Here is a 19,727-nt window from a genome sequence, read left to right as displayed (position 1 = left end):
GGAATTTCACGTGTTGTTTCATAGAGTTCAGATGTTGGAAAAAAAAAAGGGAAAGCATCATTCTAGATCCATAAGTAGCACATTAAATGAGTTATGAAGTGGGTAATTGGCCAAGAAATCATCAGTGGAGGTTTCAAGCAGGTCTTATATATAGGCCCAGGCAGGCTCCCCGTTGTGTTGGTGGAGCAGACCAGTTGTGGTCCCTCCGTGGCACACACCGGCTGTTGTCCCTCTGTACTGCCCGCAGCAGGAATCCATCTCAGGGCCAGGTTTTGGCCATGTAAATCCCAACTAAGAGGTGGACTTTCTCTCAGTGACTCAGGCTATCTCCCAAAGGGCAGAACCATTTCTCCCCTGCCGCCCCCCCAAGGATTAATCTCTGGGATTGTTCCCGTCAAGAGCTTGTACGCCCGGGGAGCCGAGCTGCCCTGAGCTGAGGGGAAGGTGGGAAACTGGGGATTGGAGCCGATCCCCTGCTGCCAGCACCGTGCGCTCTCCCTTCAGCTGAGAAACGACGTCTTGGTCTGACAGCAGCAGAGTCGTATTTTTAGAAAAGCTGAAGTGGGGTTTTGTGGTAACTCGGCCAGGAAGGGTGGGGGAAGCTTGCAGAGCTCGCTGGGGGTTTTGGCTGGGTGGAGGATGCGGCCGTGGCTCAGGGTGAGCCTGCCTCGCCTCGCGTGGCCGGCAAGAGGTGACCTGCACGTGTGCCGCCCCCCGGGCGCCTCCCACTCGGGTCCCTTCCCACGGGAGGCGAGCAGGGAGCTCTCTGTCCTCAGGCACAGGGAAGCTCAGTGAGCTCTAAGCCGCCAGGGCACAAGGCCGGGGCCGCGCCGGCCGCCAGCGCCGCCCTCCGCGGGACGCGGCCCACGCGTGCCCCCCCCGCGGCGCGGGGCGCAGCCATCCCTCCCAGCCGCCAGGGGGCGCCGCCGCGGGCGGATCAGCGGAAGGGCGGGGCGGGCCGCGCCGCCGCACTGCGCATGCGCGCGCCGGCTGAGGGCGGGCAGCGGCGGCGGCGCGCGATGCGGCGGCGCCAAGAGCAGGAGCCGCCGCGGGGCCGGGCGCTGCCGGGAGCCGTCGGGGCCCTGTGCCGGGCCCTGCCGCCCCGCTCCCGGCCCGCCCCCGACACCCTCCGCCGCGCCAGGTTCGACCGGCCGCAGGCGGTGAGCGCGGGCCGCCCCGGGACACCCTGTTGCTTAGCGGCACACCCCCCCCCCCCCCCCCTTCTTTCGCGCCCCCCTGGGGGGGCCACAGCGACAGGGCGGCCGCTCGGGGAGGGCCCGGGTCGGGGGACATCTCCGTGGGTGGGCAGGGGTCCCCGTGCGGGGCCGGGTCCCGGGTGGGGGGGGACGGGGACGCTCAAGTGGGACTGGACCTGGGGACAGGGACAGCGGTGAGGGGATTCGCTGCTCTTGAAAGGGCTTTATCTTATTGTGGTTTTAACTTAAAACTTGATATTTCAGAGTGGTCTGCAACACCTTTCTGGTGTCACCTGAGGTTTGCTTCCCTTTACTGTACGCTGGCTTGGGTCTTTCTGTTTTACAGGGTGATGCTTGTGAGGCCTCCGGCCTGTGCGCAGGGTGCCCCACTTGCTCCGTTAGCTATTTTTAAGCATTTTACGAGTGTTGACTGAAATTCCAACTGTAAGAATCACTGTTTGAGTTTGTTAGCATGCTGTCCTTGTGTGGCCAAGAAATGATTTCCAGTTTCAACTCATTGTGTGCTGCCTCTTGTTTGTGAGTTTTTGATACTATCATGGTCAGATCTTTTCAGTGTCTTCAAGTACTTGTTTGGTTACGGGTGAGTTGTACCATATGTGGTTATATCAGAGCAGATATTTTGGAAGCCATGCTCCTCTATGCTCCCAGAGTAGAAGTGCTGGGTCTTGCTGTACAGGCAGCATTAGTGGCCCTTCTCTTTCTGAGTGCACCTTACTGTAGGTAGCGTTCATAAGACAGCTAATATGTGAACCTGCCCAATTCAAGAGTGTTGGCAGGATTTAGGTGTGCTCTTACATGTAACCACTGATGCGCAGATATGGGTTTAATTGCCTAATTAAGACTAAATATACAGCACACATTTTGCCTGCTGATCTCCCCCCACCCCTCTCTTTTGCAGAGCCTGGATTTCTGGAGGCTGCTCTACACTCTTCTGAAACAAATCCACGGAGGCAAGTGGACACAGTCTGATGCCATAGGTAACCTAGTCAGTCTGGCTGACTCTGTGATTTCCATCTGTCCCAGGGAAGTACCGGGACTGGTTCTGTAGCACCTATTCTTTGGTTCCTTGCTCCCTGTCAGGAAAGCTCCATTTTGAATACCCGTGCCACCAACTTACTGTTGCATCACAGCTGTGCAGGCGGGTTTACTCCTCTTTGGATTGCTTTGCCCAGAAAACTGGAATGTTCTTGTGTCTACTAGGGGTTCTTGCTTCCCTTTGACATTTTACTGCAGGTAAATCTCTGCAATGATCTTATGCATTCTCAGCATGTGCAGAGATAATTACAGAGATAGATTTGGTTTTCCTTTGATTCCTTCTTTCCCTATTCCGTACGATGCGTGATTCTGTGGTTAATTTTTTATTAAGTCCTATGTCAGAGCCATGGATTATAGCATACGAACTTGGATTGAAGTTCTAGACAAAACAAAAAGTGTGTGTGATTATTTTAGAAGGACCATGAACATTTCTGGACAGAGCCACTAATCCAGAGAGAAGCTGAATGCAGGCTGGCTTCTCCCAGTGACAGAGCACTATTTACTACTTAAATGTATGGTATTCCAAGTACAATACCACTCCCCAGACTTCTTTCTTGAAAGATGTTTGTCTAGAGTCCTTTCATTGTCAGAGGAAGTTTTGAGAATGGGATTGTCTGTGATGGATAAAGGTCTTCTCAGACCAAAACTACTTAAATTCCACTTTTGCCCTTGAAAGCAAAAAAAAGCCTAAACAACAGTGTTTAAGCTCCTAAAGAGGTGGGAATCTGATGGCTCTATAAACGGAGTTAGAAAAGGCTAAGTGTTGTTCATTGTGGAGCAAAACACACATAGTTTTGCTGGTAGCTCAGCGGGAAGTCAGCATGGTCCTGTGTTACTCACAGGACTGCTATTTTTCGTTTGGCTGTTTTTGCTTTTCCACTCATCCACAATCTGCTGTGTATGGTAAGTCAATTTATTGGCCATCCCCTACAGCTTTGTGGAGGTGGTCCTGCACAAGTGCAGCCTCATTGAATTCGGGCTGCTCCTGTGCTAATTGCCTGTAGCATTTGGAGACAGGATTTCCATCTGCATGTGGCAGGTTGCTGACTCTAGAGAGAGCAAACCCAGCCTCTGCTGGTAGATTATGAGGTAGGAATGTGTGGTTCTGCTCAGAACTGCTGAACTGATTTTTTAAAAAACTTCTTTAGTCACAACTAGATGATTAAAGCTGAATTCAGGTTGGAGAGCTGTACTGTTTTTCAAATTACACTAATTACCTTTGCTTGGCCAAGTTATGAGTTGTCTGCTGCAAACACTATCAATATTTTACTGCCTTTCTTCTCTGTCCCTGCTCTGGAGCACTTGTGGTCTTTCATGTATTTATTTCATGCAAATGAAGTGGAAGCCTTGGGCATAGGGACTAAATAACTCTCGGGTTTGTACAGGATCCTGTTGCACAACAAAGAATAGGTCTCTCATAAGTGGAGTGCGAGTCAAAGTAAGCTGTGTAATAGTACTCCGGGCATAACCTTAGTGATGAAGTCATGATCAGTGGTTTTCATGCTGCTCTTTCTTTGCAGAGGCTGAGAGCTGATGGACTTGGTTAACAACCGAATAGCCACATGAGGTAGCAGTGCAATATGCATTTAGATAGTCAGAGGAGATGTTTCTTTTCTGGAGTTGCAATTCAGTTTTTGGAGCTGCAATATATTTTTGTTTGTTTGACAAATGAAGCAGAAAATATTCTCCTGCAGAAGTAGTTTCCCATAATACCACTACCTGTGCAGGTGTTTCTTGCCTGAGTGCATGAAGTAATATATCTGTGTCTGTTCTTGTACTTGATTTAGTTCCATCTTAGCCTGCCAGGCTAATGTATAACCCTTATTTGAATATTATGTTGTAATTCACTGAAAATATTCTTCAGGATACATAAAGCAGAAGAGCACAGTTTGCATATAGAGAGCTGGACCTTGAGGTTCATCCACAGCTTGGTCTTACTTGCTGAACATACTTTTATAAATAATGTGCATGCAGAAGGGGATTAATTGGGAGGACTGTGTGGGTCTTTCTCTATAAATTGCCTAATCTTAATTAAATGCTGTAAGAAGATGGCAAAGAGGAGGTGTTTGAGTGACTGGTGTCATCTGCTGAGTGATGGTTTTTCTCTCTTGGCTGCACATTTTGGAGGAATCCATCTTGGGTACTTATATAGCCTCTACTGCCATTCGTCTGAGTACCGTTTCCTTGTAAGCAGAACACTGCAGAGATGAGGAAAACTAAGCGACTTCTCTAAGGTCATGGAAAGGCTCTTTTGATCCACAGTTCTAGATCCATGCTTTGACCACTTGCCCGCAATTCCTGCCTGTTACTCACACCAATCATACCTTCTCATGTGAGGGCAATTTGTTGCAGAGGGAGAGATGAAATAGGGAGAAAGAACCAGAGCAACACAGAAATTCAGGTGGCGAATTGCCTTGGTGGATTTGGTCCCGAGTGGTATATCAGAGCAGGGAAATGGCGATAAAGGGGAAAAAACACCTGGCTTGCTCTCTATTCTTTCTTTGATATGTGATTTCTTGGGGAACTCCCTGAACTGCAGATGGCAGCATGTGATGCTTGTTTGCTTTGAAAAAGGAGGAAAGTATGTACTGATCTTCTTCCCTCTTGAAGTATTTCTGCCTTTACCTGTTATGGCAGTTCCTTTCTTGACAAATGCACAAAGAAAAGGAAAGGGCAACATGAAAACCTAGCTCATGTGAAAATGTTCAAGAGTGATCAAAATAAAATCTCTGAGTGCTCCCCCTGTGTATGAGGGATTGGAGTGCATATCTACAGCAAGATTTTTTTAGCAAACTGTAGGCATTTTGTCGCCCTAGTATCGTGAAGGGAAGCTGCTTGTTTTTACATTCATAGGTTCTACAGAAAGAGCAAATAAAGTGATTTAGGTGTTTGGGTTTCCTTTTTGTGTCTGTAATGCAGAAACAAGCTAGGCTTAAACCAATTGTCCAGCTGTCTTGTGTCTCTCCAGAAGCTCTGCTATGCAAAACACTAGTCCTGCAAAAAATTAGTAACTCTGCATCGTTGTGTCACCTGCTTAATTATGCTCCTGATCTTTTGTTCTTCAGTCGTGGTTATTGTCTTTCTCAGAAATTTATTTGCAGCTTTCACATGGCCAATCATGTATTCCTGCTCCTACTGCTGAAGATGTGTAGTAATCTGTTTAAGTTTCAGCTGTGTATTTGAACTGAGGAACACTCTGAAAGTAGGCATCTCCTTAGGGATCTGCACTCATGTTTCCCTAAATCCTGAAGTGGGTCAAACAGTGCAAGCAATATACCTTCCTTTGGTTTGTCAAGGTGCAAAGGGCTTGGTGACTCTTTTTGGGTACCAGCTGCTTCCAGCCTCAGCAGAGCTGTAGCAGCTACTGCTCCTATAGGGCTACTAGCATAGGTCAGCTTGTAGCGCCTCCTTGTGTCTTGGCTGTGTATTACTTTTGGTGGATAAAACTTCAGCATTTTGCAGATCAAGTTCACTGTGAAAGTCTCTTGTAATTAACAAATTCTGTTTGAGAGCAACAGGATTTTTATTTTGTTTCTTGTTTTGAAGCTGGTCGTTATGTGGTTTCTGAGATTCAGCAGTTGATGCTAGACAAAGGTTATGGTATGTGTCAATGCTAAGGGAGGTTTTTGCCACAAGTGGGAAGGAGTAGGCAAATGAGTATGTAATGTGATTAATTGGTATGTTAATTAAGGACAGCAGTGACAATCCCTGATTGTGCGAGGTTTGTACTTTCTGTTATTTTTGCGTGTACCTTTTTTACAAAACCCTATGGAGATACTGAAGCATTACACTGGAAAAGGGGAGCAGCTTTCCTTCTTACTTTGTGAGGATGCCTAAACTGGATCAAACTAAAAGTTCCTCTAGCTCCATCCAGCCGTGGCAGCTGTCAAAAATGAATGCCCAGGGGAAGGGACAGAGCAAGTATAGAAGGATGCTTTCAGGGGGGTATTCTTTCAGCCTCCAGCAATTTACATCTCAGACTTCCCAAACCAGAAAGGATATCTTTATATTTCATAAGCTTCCATGAAGTCCTGTTCCAAAAATCCAGCTCCTCCTTGAGCCTGTATAACTCTCAGCATCCATAGTGTTCCATGGCCAGAAATTTCAGAGTTTTGCTGTGTGTGTGAAGAACATCTCTTTAACTTGTTTTGACTCAGATGCTAACTTTGGTGGCTCACAGTTCTTGTAGTGAATGTCGTGCAAACATATTGTTCCCTATTCACCCATTCCACAGCACTCATGGTTTTAAAGTTTTGTTGTATCCATTCTTAGTCATCTTCTTGGCCTGCGTTGTCGGTTCTTACAATGAAGCTGTCCTGTACTTGTGATCGTACTTGTCCTTCTCTTTTTTGCAAGTCTTCTGTAGCCTTTTTGGGACTGAGGAAATAAAATAACACTGTGAATTTGAGATGTGGGGTCACAGTGGATATAGACAACAGTATAATGTTGTTCCTTGTGTTCTGTTTAGTTTCCTTTCTAGGTTTCTCACATTCAGTTTGCTTTTGGATGCATATGAGAACCAGGTGTGATATTGTCATGAAAAATCTTACCATCTATGATTGTGTTCCTGAGTCCAGCAGTCAGCTCCAAGCCTGTTGCTCTGTCAGTAAAGTTAGAATTGTTTTTTCCCTTGTGTGCATCATTTTTCTTTCTTTCTAAAAAGAATTTTGTGTCATTTTAAAGCTTGAGCTCATTAGGTTCTGCAGTCCTTCACAAGCTGCCTGCATTCCTTACTACTGAGTAATATCACATCAGCACCAAATTTTCTGTCACTATCACATTGTCTGTGTGTCATCTTGAGTTGGTTGGACAGGAACTGTTTAGCACAGAGCCCTCATGTGAAACCACCATTAGTTCCTACCCTCTGGTTCTTGTCTGCTAGGCACTTGTCATTGATTCAAGGGCCTTCCCTCTCCCTCTGCTGCAGTGCCTTAATTTCTTCATGCTAGTTGAATCCCACTGGGAAGTCTAAATGCCCTGCACTCGTTGAATCTTCCTTAATCCATTGCTTGTTGTTGCATTTGGAGAACTCCAGTAGCTTTTTTGAGCAGGACTTCCTTTTACAACAACTGTTGGTTCTTCCCCAGTATGTATTGTTTTTCATTGTGCCCCCTAATTATGTTCTTTATTATAGTTTTGACTTAGTACAGACCTGAGGCTTACTGGTCAGAACCTTTTTTTTATTATAATTTTCTCTGTTTTCTCAGTATTTTACAGTTCTGTAGTGCCTGTCTTGTATCTGTCAGGTAACATTTGCTGGTGTGAAGAAATACGGATCAGAGCATTCCTGAGAATTAGATAGTCCATGTGGTCTGGTATGAAGTGTGGTGTACTGCATTATCTCTGCCTGCTCACTGGTGCTCAGAGATTTGCAGCAGGCTGTGAAACTGCTATCTCTAAATTCCAGTTTCATTCAGGAGTAAAGTGACTCAGAGTGTTTACTAATTCATACCATGCTTGGTGGCTCATAAAAAATGAATAGGTGAATTGGAGTCCTGATATAGTGGGGATGGCTATTTACCTCTTTTGCCTTTGTTAATCTCCAAGAGGCCATTACTTGATCTCAACTTGGAATTTCTTCTTTTTCCTTAGCAGTAGTTCCTGTAGATCAGAATGGGGCAACATAAAGAAATCTTTTACCCTTTACCTCCTGTCCTTTACCAGTTGTTGATAAAGTCTATATTTTTCATTGTCTTCTCCTAATCTTAGGCTTGATTAAAAATCTTGCTCTCAGAGGAGGCAGCGGTTTCTGGAACTGAATGGGTAAATGCATTGAGTAGTGCAGTGTGTTATTCTCAATTGTTTTCTTCTTTTCAGATAACCAAATTAGGTTTGTAAAATCAGCGTTGTGGTACCATGGCTATGACAGGCCAGAACTCTATCGACTTCCCTCCGATGGCTCAGCGGGTAGTCGGGAGCTGCTGCTGGCATTTTCCTGGCTGCTGCACAGACTCAGCCTCTTGGAGCAGCTTTTGGCTCGGAACAGAGTAAAGACTGGGGATGAAACCTCTGTGTGCACGGTGAGCATGTTTGTGTCCTTCCACCTTATCTGTCCATAACTAATGTTCTGTGACAGCAGCTGTGTTCGTCACTAGTGTGTAATGTGTGGTATCTCGGTACCTTTACAAATAAATGCCTTACTCCAGCTTTAAAAAAAATTAAAGGAGCCCAGCTCCTGGAACCTGTTTTCTTTCCCTTCTCTAAACTTTCTGTGTGCAGGTGATTTGGGTTCCTTCTCTTTCTCAAACTCCCACCCCTGTCTGAATTCCCAGATTTTTATTTCCAGTGTCGGTGAGACCACTGTGGAGGAGTGCAAGTAAGTGAATGTCATTGATCTCTGTGCTTCTGAGTTTTGTGCTTCCAGACTGCAGCATGGGAGGTTCTACAGCGTAGGCAAACAGGTTTGCTGTGAATGCTGCATATGTTGTCATTGGGTAGAGCAAGTAATCCTAAGGCAAATAGTACTTTTTAAAAACATCAAGTTCTCAAATGGCAGCCAGTGCCCTTGGGGTAACTAATGACCTTGTAGCCTCCTTGAGAGAACAGTGAGGTATGTTGTTGTTTTTCCATCAATAAAAAGATGTTAGCGCATAGAATGCCTGCTCTGAAGTAAGCGAAGGATAGCTGTTTTGTCTGCTTTAGCTCCAATATATGTGTGTGCAATCAAAAAAAAGGCAAAAAGTCCCACAAAAACACAATCTAGTGATGTTTGGTAATACTGCTTTTAAAATCTATTCCTTGCATTTAAACCATGTGCACATGCTACTGTATAGACAATTGCTCTGGAGCATAGAGTGAGAAGTTCAGGAATGAAGATTGTGTTTTCCATGTTTATATCTTGTTTGTTGCAAATCAACTGTCCCTGCTTTTAACACAACAGATAACACAGGCTGAATTTAAGCTGATCAATGCAATGCGTTAGTGTGGCCAAGGCCTCTCTAGATGGTTGTAAGTTTGTTCTAAGTTATCTTCATCTGGTCAGACATTAATTGCTGGTCAGTCTGGTTCAAAAGGACAGGCTCATAGAGTTGTCTCACTTTTGTCAAAGGACACTGTAGGTCAGAAATGTTACCTGCTGATATCTCATAATGTCTAAGACCTTGTGGTCGTCATGCTTATGTATATGCTCTCCTAGACTGTAGGCTGCCTTGTTTTCTAGAATCTTTCCAGGGGACAGCAAAGCGGGAAAGTAAGGGTTTGGAAAGCTACGATATAGATACAATGTCTTCAGAAGAGAAACATTTGTACAAGTGGAAAACAGTTCAAAGGGAAGAGTCACCTATGAACAACGTTCTTGACCATATTTTGAGAAAACAGACCACTTGCTACACTACAGCTTGGTGCACAGAAGAGGGACCACAAAGAGGCGGTGCTTGGTGCACTGCGTGTGAGTGGTGGTGCCCTCCCGTGATGTGAAGGCTGCCTTGAGACTTTAGGAAAAATACACTTCTGGAGAACTTTTTACTTTAAATTTCTCTTACCTTTTTCTTGCATGGTAGCAGATTATTTTTTTGTGTCCTTAATTTCTATTACAAGAGAGTGATGAGTGCAGTGTAGCAGCAATATGAGTTCAGGAAATGGGGCAGCATCTATGTTATTTTCTCTGAAGGTCTTAAGTTCTGCATTTTCCAAAAAGAGATGAAAGAACTATGGTAATACAATGTTATCTCTTATGGCCATGCAGAGACACACTGAGAAATTTATTGCTGTGCCTTTCACTGCAATTCTAACCTGCTCTACCTGTGTCTCTCAAAAAGCATGGAATACATTTTTCATGTTTTTATCCAATAACTGTCTGAAACAGTGTTTGGAAAGGTTTATGGGTCTGGAAAATTATTTATTTCAACAGGCCAGACAAAAATTTTATAGACTGGGAGTTGGAGTTAGCATGTGTATGTAAAAAGCTCATTGTGTTAATGGCAACGTTTCTTGTGCGGTGTTCATCTAGCAAATTTTCATGCTCCAATAAAAATAGATGTTTATGGGGAAAAAAATGATAGAATGTAGTTACAGGGTAACTCGTGTGTTTTGTGTTTCTACGTTAAAACAAAGAGAATTTTGAGGGAGAGGTATTATCATTTATTTGATCAGCTAGGCATTACAAAACCAATACATTCAACCAGTAAGGCTCAACCAAATTAAGATCTAGGAATGCACAGGTAAGGATGTAAGGAGGTAATGGTGGGTGAGAAGATAATTTTGCTTAGTAGGTCACTTCCTTGTAAACCACTCATGAAAGCCTGTTGTTTGTTGCATATAAGTGTGATAGTTTTGTTATTGTTATATATTGTTATTTGATAGTTATTTTATGGGATACCTTCATGTGGCAAGGTCTACTCATTCAGCATTCAATAATACAGCATTCAACAATATAGCCCCTAAAATCTTAGTAAGAAAGGAAGAAGGTGAGATTGTTGGTTTGATACCTGACATCTTGAACTATTGGAGTACTGGAATTTTGACTCTGGGAATGTTAAATACGAGGCATTTGTGATAGTTAAGCTGAGGTGTTGGAAGATATGTAACAAATTGTAAAGGTGTTGCTAAATATGACAGAGGTGTAGTCTCTGCAGTCATAACTGTCTTCTATTTAAGTAAATTGAAAGAAAAAGGTAAGAGAAGAAGAAAGCTTCACTAGAGAAAGATCTGTCTCAAAAAAAAAAAGGGAAATGCTCTTTAAAACAACTGAAATTCTCAGCTGAGAAATAGCTTGAAAAATCTTCTACTGCATGGAGTCTTTTTTTACGTTATTATAAACAATTGAAAATATTTTCCTGAAATGAAAATGTTGCAGAACAAAAATCCATGAAATAGTATTTGGTTCTGTGCATTGCTGAGATCTCTGCCAAAATCAGCAAAGCATGAAAGCCAGTGCCTACTGCCAAAGCACATCTGTTGGTCTACCAGTGAGAATAAATGTGAAGAAAATCCTTACCCTTTGTCTTCATCTAAAAAGATGGAGTCTCAAGGCATAACTGTAGTTCAAACTGATATTCATGTGGTTTGCTTTTAATATTTTGTCTGAAATCTACAGAAGTGGGCAGGGTCTATTGTATGAAGAAGAGAGAATGTAGCTAATCCCTAAATTAAGGGTGCAATCATGTTCTGACTATGCTTTCAGCCTAAGTTTGAGACAAAGCCTACAGCCTGCTAAATTGCTCATAATATGCCAAATACCCAACACATTAAGGGCCAATTAAATTAATTCCTTTCATTTAATTTCATATTACCACTCTTTGGCATTTTTTTCTTTGTAGTCATAGTTTTCTTCCCCTGCAAATTGAACCCTTCCATCAGCTCTAAAGGATTTCAGGCCAGTTATTTATAGAGGGACAAAAGTATTCATGACACATGATGGACATGGAGCTCAGCCACTGCATGGAATTCATAATCTTAAGATCCTGAGCCAGGGAAGGCTTCCACAAGCTTACTTTTGCACGTGCTTACATCTTCAGAATCAAAAGTGAAGTGATACCTAAAATTATAAACTAAACAGTGGTGAAAACATGATGAAAGGGTTAAGGTGGTAGGAGATAGTGCTTAATGTGGCTAATGTAATTTAAAAATATAATCTTGAGGTAGTTGTTGGTAAGGACAGGTATGGTTAATAGCCTAGAATGATTATATGGGTTGACTGCTTTTGTGTGTTAGGTAAGAAAATTCTTCAGTGCACCTTGTCTCATGTGGTCTCCAGCTCTTCCGCCCCCCCCCCCCCCCCGAAGGGCAGTGCTGCAGTCTCTCCTGAGCCAGAGTTCTGTGTGCTGGCTGCAGGATGCCCCAGTGAGCAGGACTGAAGGAGCCACTGCCCTCTTTAGCCTTCCACCCATCACTCTCTTCCAGTATGTGATGTTTATAAACGGAGCAGGGGGACAGTTAAAAGAGCAGACTGGAACCCATGTTGCTGTGCAGGAGGAACATGAGAGGGAAGAGGGGATGGATGGTGCATGTCAAACTCTAGAACTCTAGTACCTGGCTGCTGTAGTGCAAGTCTGTTCTCTGAATTTACTGTGCTGATCTGTCAGCAGGTTGGTGACTCCTGAGGCAGGAAGTGAAAGTTCAAATCTTGCATTGGTCAACTCTTTAAAAAAAAAAAAAAAACCAAACCACTAATTCTATTAGATCTGTAAAGACTTAAGTACAATCTGAATTGGAGGTTCACATCAATTTAAGTGTCTTCTTGGGAGTTCTTGCCTGTTGTTACTGCCTTAATGCACTGGGCGATTAATTGATGAATGTTGTCTTCAAAGGCTTTTTACACCCCATGTGGATTTCCATCTCAAATTTGCACTGCCATGATGTCAGTCTTAACATCTGTTGTTGCTTTGGTGATTGTGCGCAGGCAGATTATTCTCAAGTGCCATTCATTGATTCCTATTTACAGATGAAAATCCTAGAGTAGGAAACACATCTGAAAACCTGTAGATGAAACCCTGAACCTGTATGGCAGACCTGGGAGTTCTCCTATTCTCTCTCTCTCTCTGAGAAGCAGATAACTGTTTGATATAAACCTGCCTTTTTAGCTCATTCAGTATTTGACTAAAATTTTTTTTTGCCTCTCATTTTAAATATAAGTGATATTACAGCTTTCTCCAAATCTATGATGGTTTGTGCAGATAGCAGCAGTACTATGTCAGCATGTATTCTTTCTGTTTCTAGGGAGGAATACTGCCTGTACTGGTATTATTTCTACAGCTGAAATTAATCTATGTGTGCCCCATAATTTAATTATGTGTGGAGGCTGTTGAATTTTTTAGGTGGGGGTAGTGATGTTATATCCCTTATTATCACCAGGATATGTTATACAAATACTGGTTCTTGGTTCTACTAATTCCCTCTGCCTGCCTCTTGCCCTCTGAGTGAAATTGGACACCCCTCCCCTTTTGTGAATTTGTAGTAATCAACAAATAGAGCTATTGTAGTTGGAATTAATGTGTGTCTCTAGCATGCCAAAGTCAACTCAGTTTAATTACTTCTGGTGGGGAAAAATGAAACTAAATATGCCTTCTGACTCTTAGGTTTGCAGTTTGATTAGTCTTTTGTTTATCACGGTCTAGTTTGACTCACTGGCTATTTCCTATATAGTGTAAGGCTTATGCTGGTCTAATCTTGTTGAAATGCCTTTCTCTTATAGAAATCTTGATTGTCACTGCTGTTCCATAAACCATGTTATTAGAGAAAAGTGTTAACGTAGCAGCCAAGCTTGATGTTCGCCCAGCAGAAAACCAGGAAACCTTTGGCACTGGTGTCAGTAAATATAAATTTTTCTGGTGTTTTTTTTTCCCCCCCCTTCACCTGTTCCAGTGGGGGCAGAGGAAGGAATTTTATTAACCTATTGATTCCGACTCAGAAGCATAATTACTTTCCAGATGTTTATGGGCTATATTAGTCTGTCAGCTTTCATTTTTTTGATTTCTCTCCCTTATTCCCTGGGCTTACACTTCTATTCTCTTTGTCCTCCTATCTTCCTAGTAGCTCTCACCATTTATCTTTTTGTCCTTTTTTTGCTACTATTGTTGCTGTATTCTGTAGCTGCTAAGGAATACATTTTTGAAATCTGTCCCTGAAACCTAAACAGAGGGCACAGGGTCCCTAAAGTTTCTCCTGAAGAATTTCCCTTGCCTCAGTTTTGCCACTGAGCACAGTGCTGCTTTGCCTGTGGCAGCCTGATGTGTTTGGTGTGTGCTGCACCCCTCTCCACACCACCTCTGCTGGGGTAGCACCAGGGCCTGCTACAGACCTGTAAAGGCTTCTACCAGAAACTAGGGGAGGAAAATGCTTAAATCATGCTTTCTGCCTTTTGTACTTTTTATCTCTTCCTGAATAGGTAACTGTTGAACCTTGTTTATAGTTACTGATACTGCCTTTAGGCTTAAACATACTTTATGGTCAGAGGTGATTAAATTAGGAATATGTTTTTGCCATACAAGAACTGGAGCACGTTTCAGTTTGGCCTCTTGAAATGCACTTTTTTTTGGTGTTAAAGCACAAGGTACAGGTGATAGCTGAAGTTGTCTCTCTCATTCTGAATGTGCATATGTACATGCTATTTTTTCTCATCTTTTGTGGTTTTTTTTAATTCCATGCTTCAGGCTTGTCATGGAACCTTTTTCCTAGTGAAAAACAATTTCCTGTGGTGCACTGGAAAATGTGTGGTCAACAACATTTATTTTTGCCTGACAGTGAATACAGTTCTAAGTTGTGGTTTAGTGGTTTGGTTTTTTTTTTTTGACAGCATGTTAAGGTAAAATGCTCTAAAAGAGGAGTCTGAAATGATCAGAAAGTCTTATAATTTATTCAAGCTGCTGTTTCTCTGGCAATGTCTGAATTTCAAATAAATGCAACATTTCTTGAACCTGACATTACAGCTGATGCGTTCTGGATGGGGTTCTCCCAACGGGCACTGGAGTCACTTGAGCTTTCATGTGAAGAGAGGAAGATGAGGACTGGCGTGCTAATAGTACCAGTGTGACCACCACCTTAGTGTGGTCATACTGATACTCCGTACTTCGGTGAAATCCTGTGTAGGGAACTCCTTCCTTGTCTCTTGGGGAAACCAAGAGATTTTAAGATGTTTTAGTGCCTCTCCTGCCCTCCAGTGGCGGGGAGCAGTCAGTACCTTTGGTACCTTCTGATTTAAATAAGAACATCCTCTCCTTTTGGTGTCCCACTTTTAAGTCATCAGGATTTAACTCTCATTGGAGGATCTTTTGAAATAAATCACTTGTCCCTCAGGAGGATAAAAGGAACATGGAAAGAAGGGCATGGCAGGCCTTCTACATATGGCAGAGCTCTGCCTCTCCTCTTGGGGGGCGGTTAGTGTTTCTTCTCCTGTTGGCTTCTTGCTCCAGATTTGCTGCTGATGTAGCATTCTGCATCTTTCTCTCTTCACTGGTTACCCCGTGTCCAGCAGCTTGCTACAGTGGAGCAAAATGGATGTGGGCAAGCAGGGCTGCAGCTGCAGGCAGAGGAAATGCAGTGCAAGGCATTATCTATGTTGCATGTCTTGTGCTCTGCAAAATGCAGTGCTGTGTGAGTTGAGGTCTACCCTGCCACATGTTTTAGTATATTTGTTTCCATGTTTCAGCTGAATACATCATGCAGTGAGCTTTGGGATTTAAATGTTATTTTAAAACCTTGCAGCTTCAAAGATTAGACAGTGCTGCTGTGCTGTTTTAAAGGCATCATGCTTTTGCTCTATTGCAGAGTTCTTAAGTAACCTCCTGAGTGAGGAGGGATGGGATAAGGGACTGACTTGCTTTAGTGCCTCAGGCCTGTGGCTACTGCCAGACAGGCTTGTTTGAACATGGCAGGAATGGCTAGGAGCTGTGTTCACATCTTCTGTCTTCCCTCAGCACCTTCTCTTTTTCACTCTTTGCCAAGAGTGAGCTCTTGGGAGTGCTGTTGTGAGTAGTAATTTTTACAACAGGCATTGAAATTTAAAAGCTAAAAGGCCTTGTGGAAACACAGGATTTTACTTTTTTTTTTAATTGCCAAATATGCTTTGAGCATAGCTTCTACATTGTGAACACTTATGTTCATGGAAAACATTCTTCTGTGCAAATATCTGGATATTTAATTGGTATGTGCATCATGTGGGAGTGTTTTGTTACACCACCTATTTTTCCATGCATACGTCTAAATCTGGATCCTACCTTGTCTAGGAGGAAATCCAATTAGTGTTGTTGATGGTGCTGTTAATGAAAATAGTGTTGTCCCTTTCGCATTCATCTGTTCAAATTGTTCCTGCTCACATTTTCCCCTCCTGTGGATAGATGTATGGCTGTATTAATTAAGGAAGCATGTCTGATACTGTTATTTCTGGCTACGGTGTTTAATTTAAAAAAAATTATGCTCCGTTTAAGGATCTGTAATTACACAGGTTAACATATGTTATGTCACATCAAAACCATTGTCTGAATTATGAGCGGTTCAGAACGAGCGCTCAGTAAAAGCTGCAGAAGCACTTTATTGGCTTGATTTATGTGATTGCTTTGCCTTTCCTGAGTCCTGCAGCGAGGGATCTAGATATGCTCCTTCCCACCTTTGTGATACCAGGCTGCGTGCTTAGTGTAGTTAAGATTTGAGTAGTACCTGAGAGTAAATAGTTTCTGTCTAGACCCAGATTTACAAGTAAGGAGTGGGCTGGGGGCATGCATTGGAGGTTTCAACTGGCAGTTGTCTTTAATTTGCTCTGTTCAAGGATTTATGTTAGGGAGTTGACTTAATGCATATATCCATGGGCTAAAGGTATTATCCGTGTGCCAGTAGGGTTGCTTCTCCATGGGAAGAGCAGCAAACTGCTTGCTGGCTGTTCAAATATGGAAGCAGAGAGCTGATGCTTGGAGGGATTTGGAAGATGTCTGGGGAAAAGCCACAGTGCACCGGGGATGAGGCAGTGGCGGCTGGGCCGGTCCTGTACCGACAGGTGGCAGCTGCTAGTCAGAAGAGAGCATCTCTCGGGGAACTAGCCCTGCCGTTGCCTTTTTTTACAGCAATGCAGGCAGCATAGGCCTTTTCATTTCCGTTGTGCATACAGGGCATACTAAATTTATTAAGGTAAAAATTTATAAGCATTAAGATACCAATATGAATTGGAAAAATACAGAAAGTGTAGAGGAGTGATGAAGTGGCACAACTAAAGGTTTTCTTTGCAGTACTGCTTGTGGCATAGTGCAGGTTCTCTGCTGAACCTGCAAGGAATTTTGCTGTAAAACAATTTTTGGAGTTTGTTTAATTCAAAGCATATGAACAGAGCAAGGTCAACCTGCATACCAGGTCACTAAAATCTTCAAATGGAGCAAGTAGTGCAAAAAATGTTCCCTTCTCACATGTCTGCAAACACATTGATGCTTATGTTGTTCTTCAATAAACTATTTATATGATGAAGTGTTTGTTCAATTTATCTCCATCCACTGTTGGTAGAACTACTCTCCCATTTCCAATAACGTGGGATTGCTTTATATTTCAAACCAAAAAGAAAAGCTTTATTTCTGCTATAAAAGTTGAAACTTCTTAATCTTTAATTTCTCTCTAAGCATGTTGCATGCAAGTTGTTTGCTCAGATGTGTGGAATGTGAATGAAAATTGATATATCACCATGTCTTCTTTTCACACCCTCCTTTCTCCTACCCCTTATTCTTTTCCTCTAAGTACTTTTTATATCTGGCTTTTTTCAGTTCAGTATGTTTCGTGAATCTGACTTGTCTGCTCAGAGCACTTCTGCCATGAGGACTGTGTTGGCTTTTTTGCACTTGCTGCATTGTCTAACCACAAGTCCATTTGCACGTTTTGAGAAAGATCTGGCATCTTTTTTTTTTCCATAACAACCGGACTTGAAATAGCCTGGGGAGGAATGGTTAGGGCAAAACTCGTGTTGTTGTTGGAGTCTGAATGCTGGGCTGCCTTGCAAATATATTAAGTATATGCTCTTAGGACATAAACTGTGTTTAGCTCTAAGCCAGACACGTATTTATGAGCTTGGGGTAGGTTTTGTAGTTTGTGAGCTACCTTAGTTGGGATGGTGATGTGTGGTGTCCTGGAATGTGTATTTATTAAGGCACTTAGCTTGTTATTTGCCTGGATCTTTTACCACAGGAGAGCTGGGTTTAAGTTCTGCCTACGTGCAGCCAGGGTGATAGTTCAGGAATTGGCTTGAAGAGAATTCCTGTAAATTTATGGATGTCACCTTGATCAGGCTTGTGCTTGCTTTTCTGAGTCTTGACAATAAATGGATATTGAGATCTAACAGCAGCACTTTGAGCTTTTAGGACAGAAAAGCACATTTGGGGTGAGTTATAGTGAGAGTGGAATTGAGTGGCTTCATTCTAGCTCCTGCTTAAGTTACGCTAATCGCAGGTGCTCTGGCGAGTTCACATCATCCAGTCTGACAACCTAGCTCCAATATCGATACGTGTTGATGTGGCTTTTGTACTGCAAACCTGTGGCACCGTTCTGTAGCTGGAGTCAATGCACCTCCCTTCTCTGAAACAGAATCAAAGAGAAACATTAATTGCAGCAAACAGTTTGCAAGCAAAAAGCTTTTCTGCTAAGTGGCTATGAAATGATCTCTTCCAGAGCTGGTGTGGAGCATTCCAAGTGCAGGGAGGCCATTGGGAGCACTAAGTAGTTGCCTTAGCTGTTCTCTTTGTGACTTTGACTATATAATATTCATTTCTGTATCTCAGAAGTGAATGTAGGTGTGTACCCATATTGCTGCATAGATTAAATGATAAATTCACAGTGATATTTGAAGCAAAGGCTCTAGCTTGGGCTCATATTTTAGTGATTTTTCTCCCACTGGGAGAGCAGTAAATAGTCTTAGATTGTAAAGATGGGACTAGAAATTGAGGTCACAGTGTAATATGCAAGACCTTTTTTTTTTACCTTGTTTACTTTATGCCAGACTAAGTATTTCATAGCAAAAGTAAATTTTTTCTGCAGTTTGTGAAATAAATAATAGAGAGATCCTGTTAAAAAATGCATTGGCTGGCTTCCTTATTTTAATATTAATAAGGCAGGTTGCTACAATAAAATTAGCTCTGCATGATTTTGTCACTGTACTGCCAGAGCAATCGAGTCTCATGCCATTCCTTCCTGAAATGAATCCACAGGAGAGCAGTATTTATGCCATTCTGAAACCTCTAACCAGGGAAGTTGGAGTTGAACTGTAAATTGTAGAAAATGCAGATTTTAATCTGGGAATCCCAAGTCTGTCTTTGGCCTTGCGGCTTCCTGGCGGCTTATGTGAAGTGTTTTAGTGTTGCTCATGCATGCGTTTTCTCTGCTGTAGTGACTAATATCCAATTGCTTGGCCCATCATGTTTATGGACAACTTGGTAATCATATCTGTATGGTTTCATAGTCCAGAAACCTCCTCTGGTGGGGGCAAGGCAATCTAAACCATGAAGGTATTTAGCTAGGACTGCAACGCCCTAGGACACAGTGCCTTTTGATTTAGGGGCATGGGGCTGAAGGTGTCTGAGGAAAGAGAGTGACACTGCAGTTGCCACAAAGAAGATACTGTCTTTTTTTTTTTTTCTTAAAAAGATAGATCTGTGCCTTTAAAAGGAAAAGCCCTTTACCAACCCTGTGCCCCTGTGATTTATAGCATGCATTTATCTGAGCCACAGAGCAAAGGGAAAAAACCTGTAATCTTGATGAATTTTGTTATGTGACCAGAACAGCATTTTTGTGCTTATAAATAAAATGAACACTAGTTGTATTAGAGGCCTTGTCAACTGAGGTGATATTTAGGTTGAAACAAGCATTAGGGGGTTATTTGAGCACAGTTCTAAATACACTTCTGCTGAAATCTGCATTTAAGGCAAGATTAAACTCTTCATTTTACAGTTTGCATTTATAGTTTAGGTTCCAAATTAGAATTACATTTAAGCTCTGCCTGCCAACTGAATCTTTAAGATTTTACTGAACGTGGAAGTCTGTGAAGCAGGGAAGCATGCATGTTTAAATATCATC

General features: G+C 42.7%; 1 protein-coding gene across 1 annotated transcript in view; it reads left to right on the top strand.

Annotated features, from left to right (window-relative positions):
* Nucleotides 1–1,011: 1,011 nt before the first annotated feature.
* Nucleotides 1,012–19,727, top strand: part of TEDC1 (tubulin epsilon and delta complex 1) — a 72,960-nt gene continuing 54,244 nt past the window's right edge. Inside the window, exons 1-3 of the mRNA XM_074832804.1 lie at nt 1,012–1,160; nt 2,116–2,194; nt 8,070–8,272. Of these exons, the coding sequence (XP_074688905.1) occupies nt 1,020–1,160; nt 2,116–2,194; nt 8,070–8,272 (423 nt within the window). The 5' untranslated portion in view covers nt 1,012–1,019. The remainder of the gene's footprint in view (nt 1,161–2,115; nt 2,195–8,069; nt 8,273–19,727) is intronic.

Source organism: Strix aluco, chromosome 8 (assembly GCF_031877795.1).
Source record: "Strix aluco isolate bStrAlu1 chromosome 8, bStrAlu1.hap1, whole genome shotgun sequence".
Classification (NCBI taxonomy): domain Eukaryota; kingdom Metazoa; phylum Chordata; class Aves; order Strigiformes; family Strigidae; genus Strix; species Strix aluco.
The sequence above is the reverse complement of the archived record's forward strand: the minus strand, read 5'-3'. Positions and strand labels throughout refer to the sequence as shown.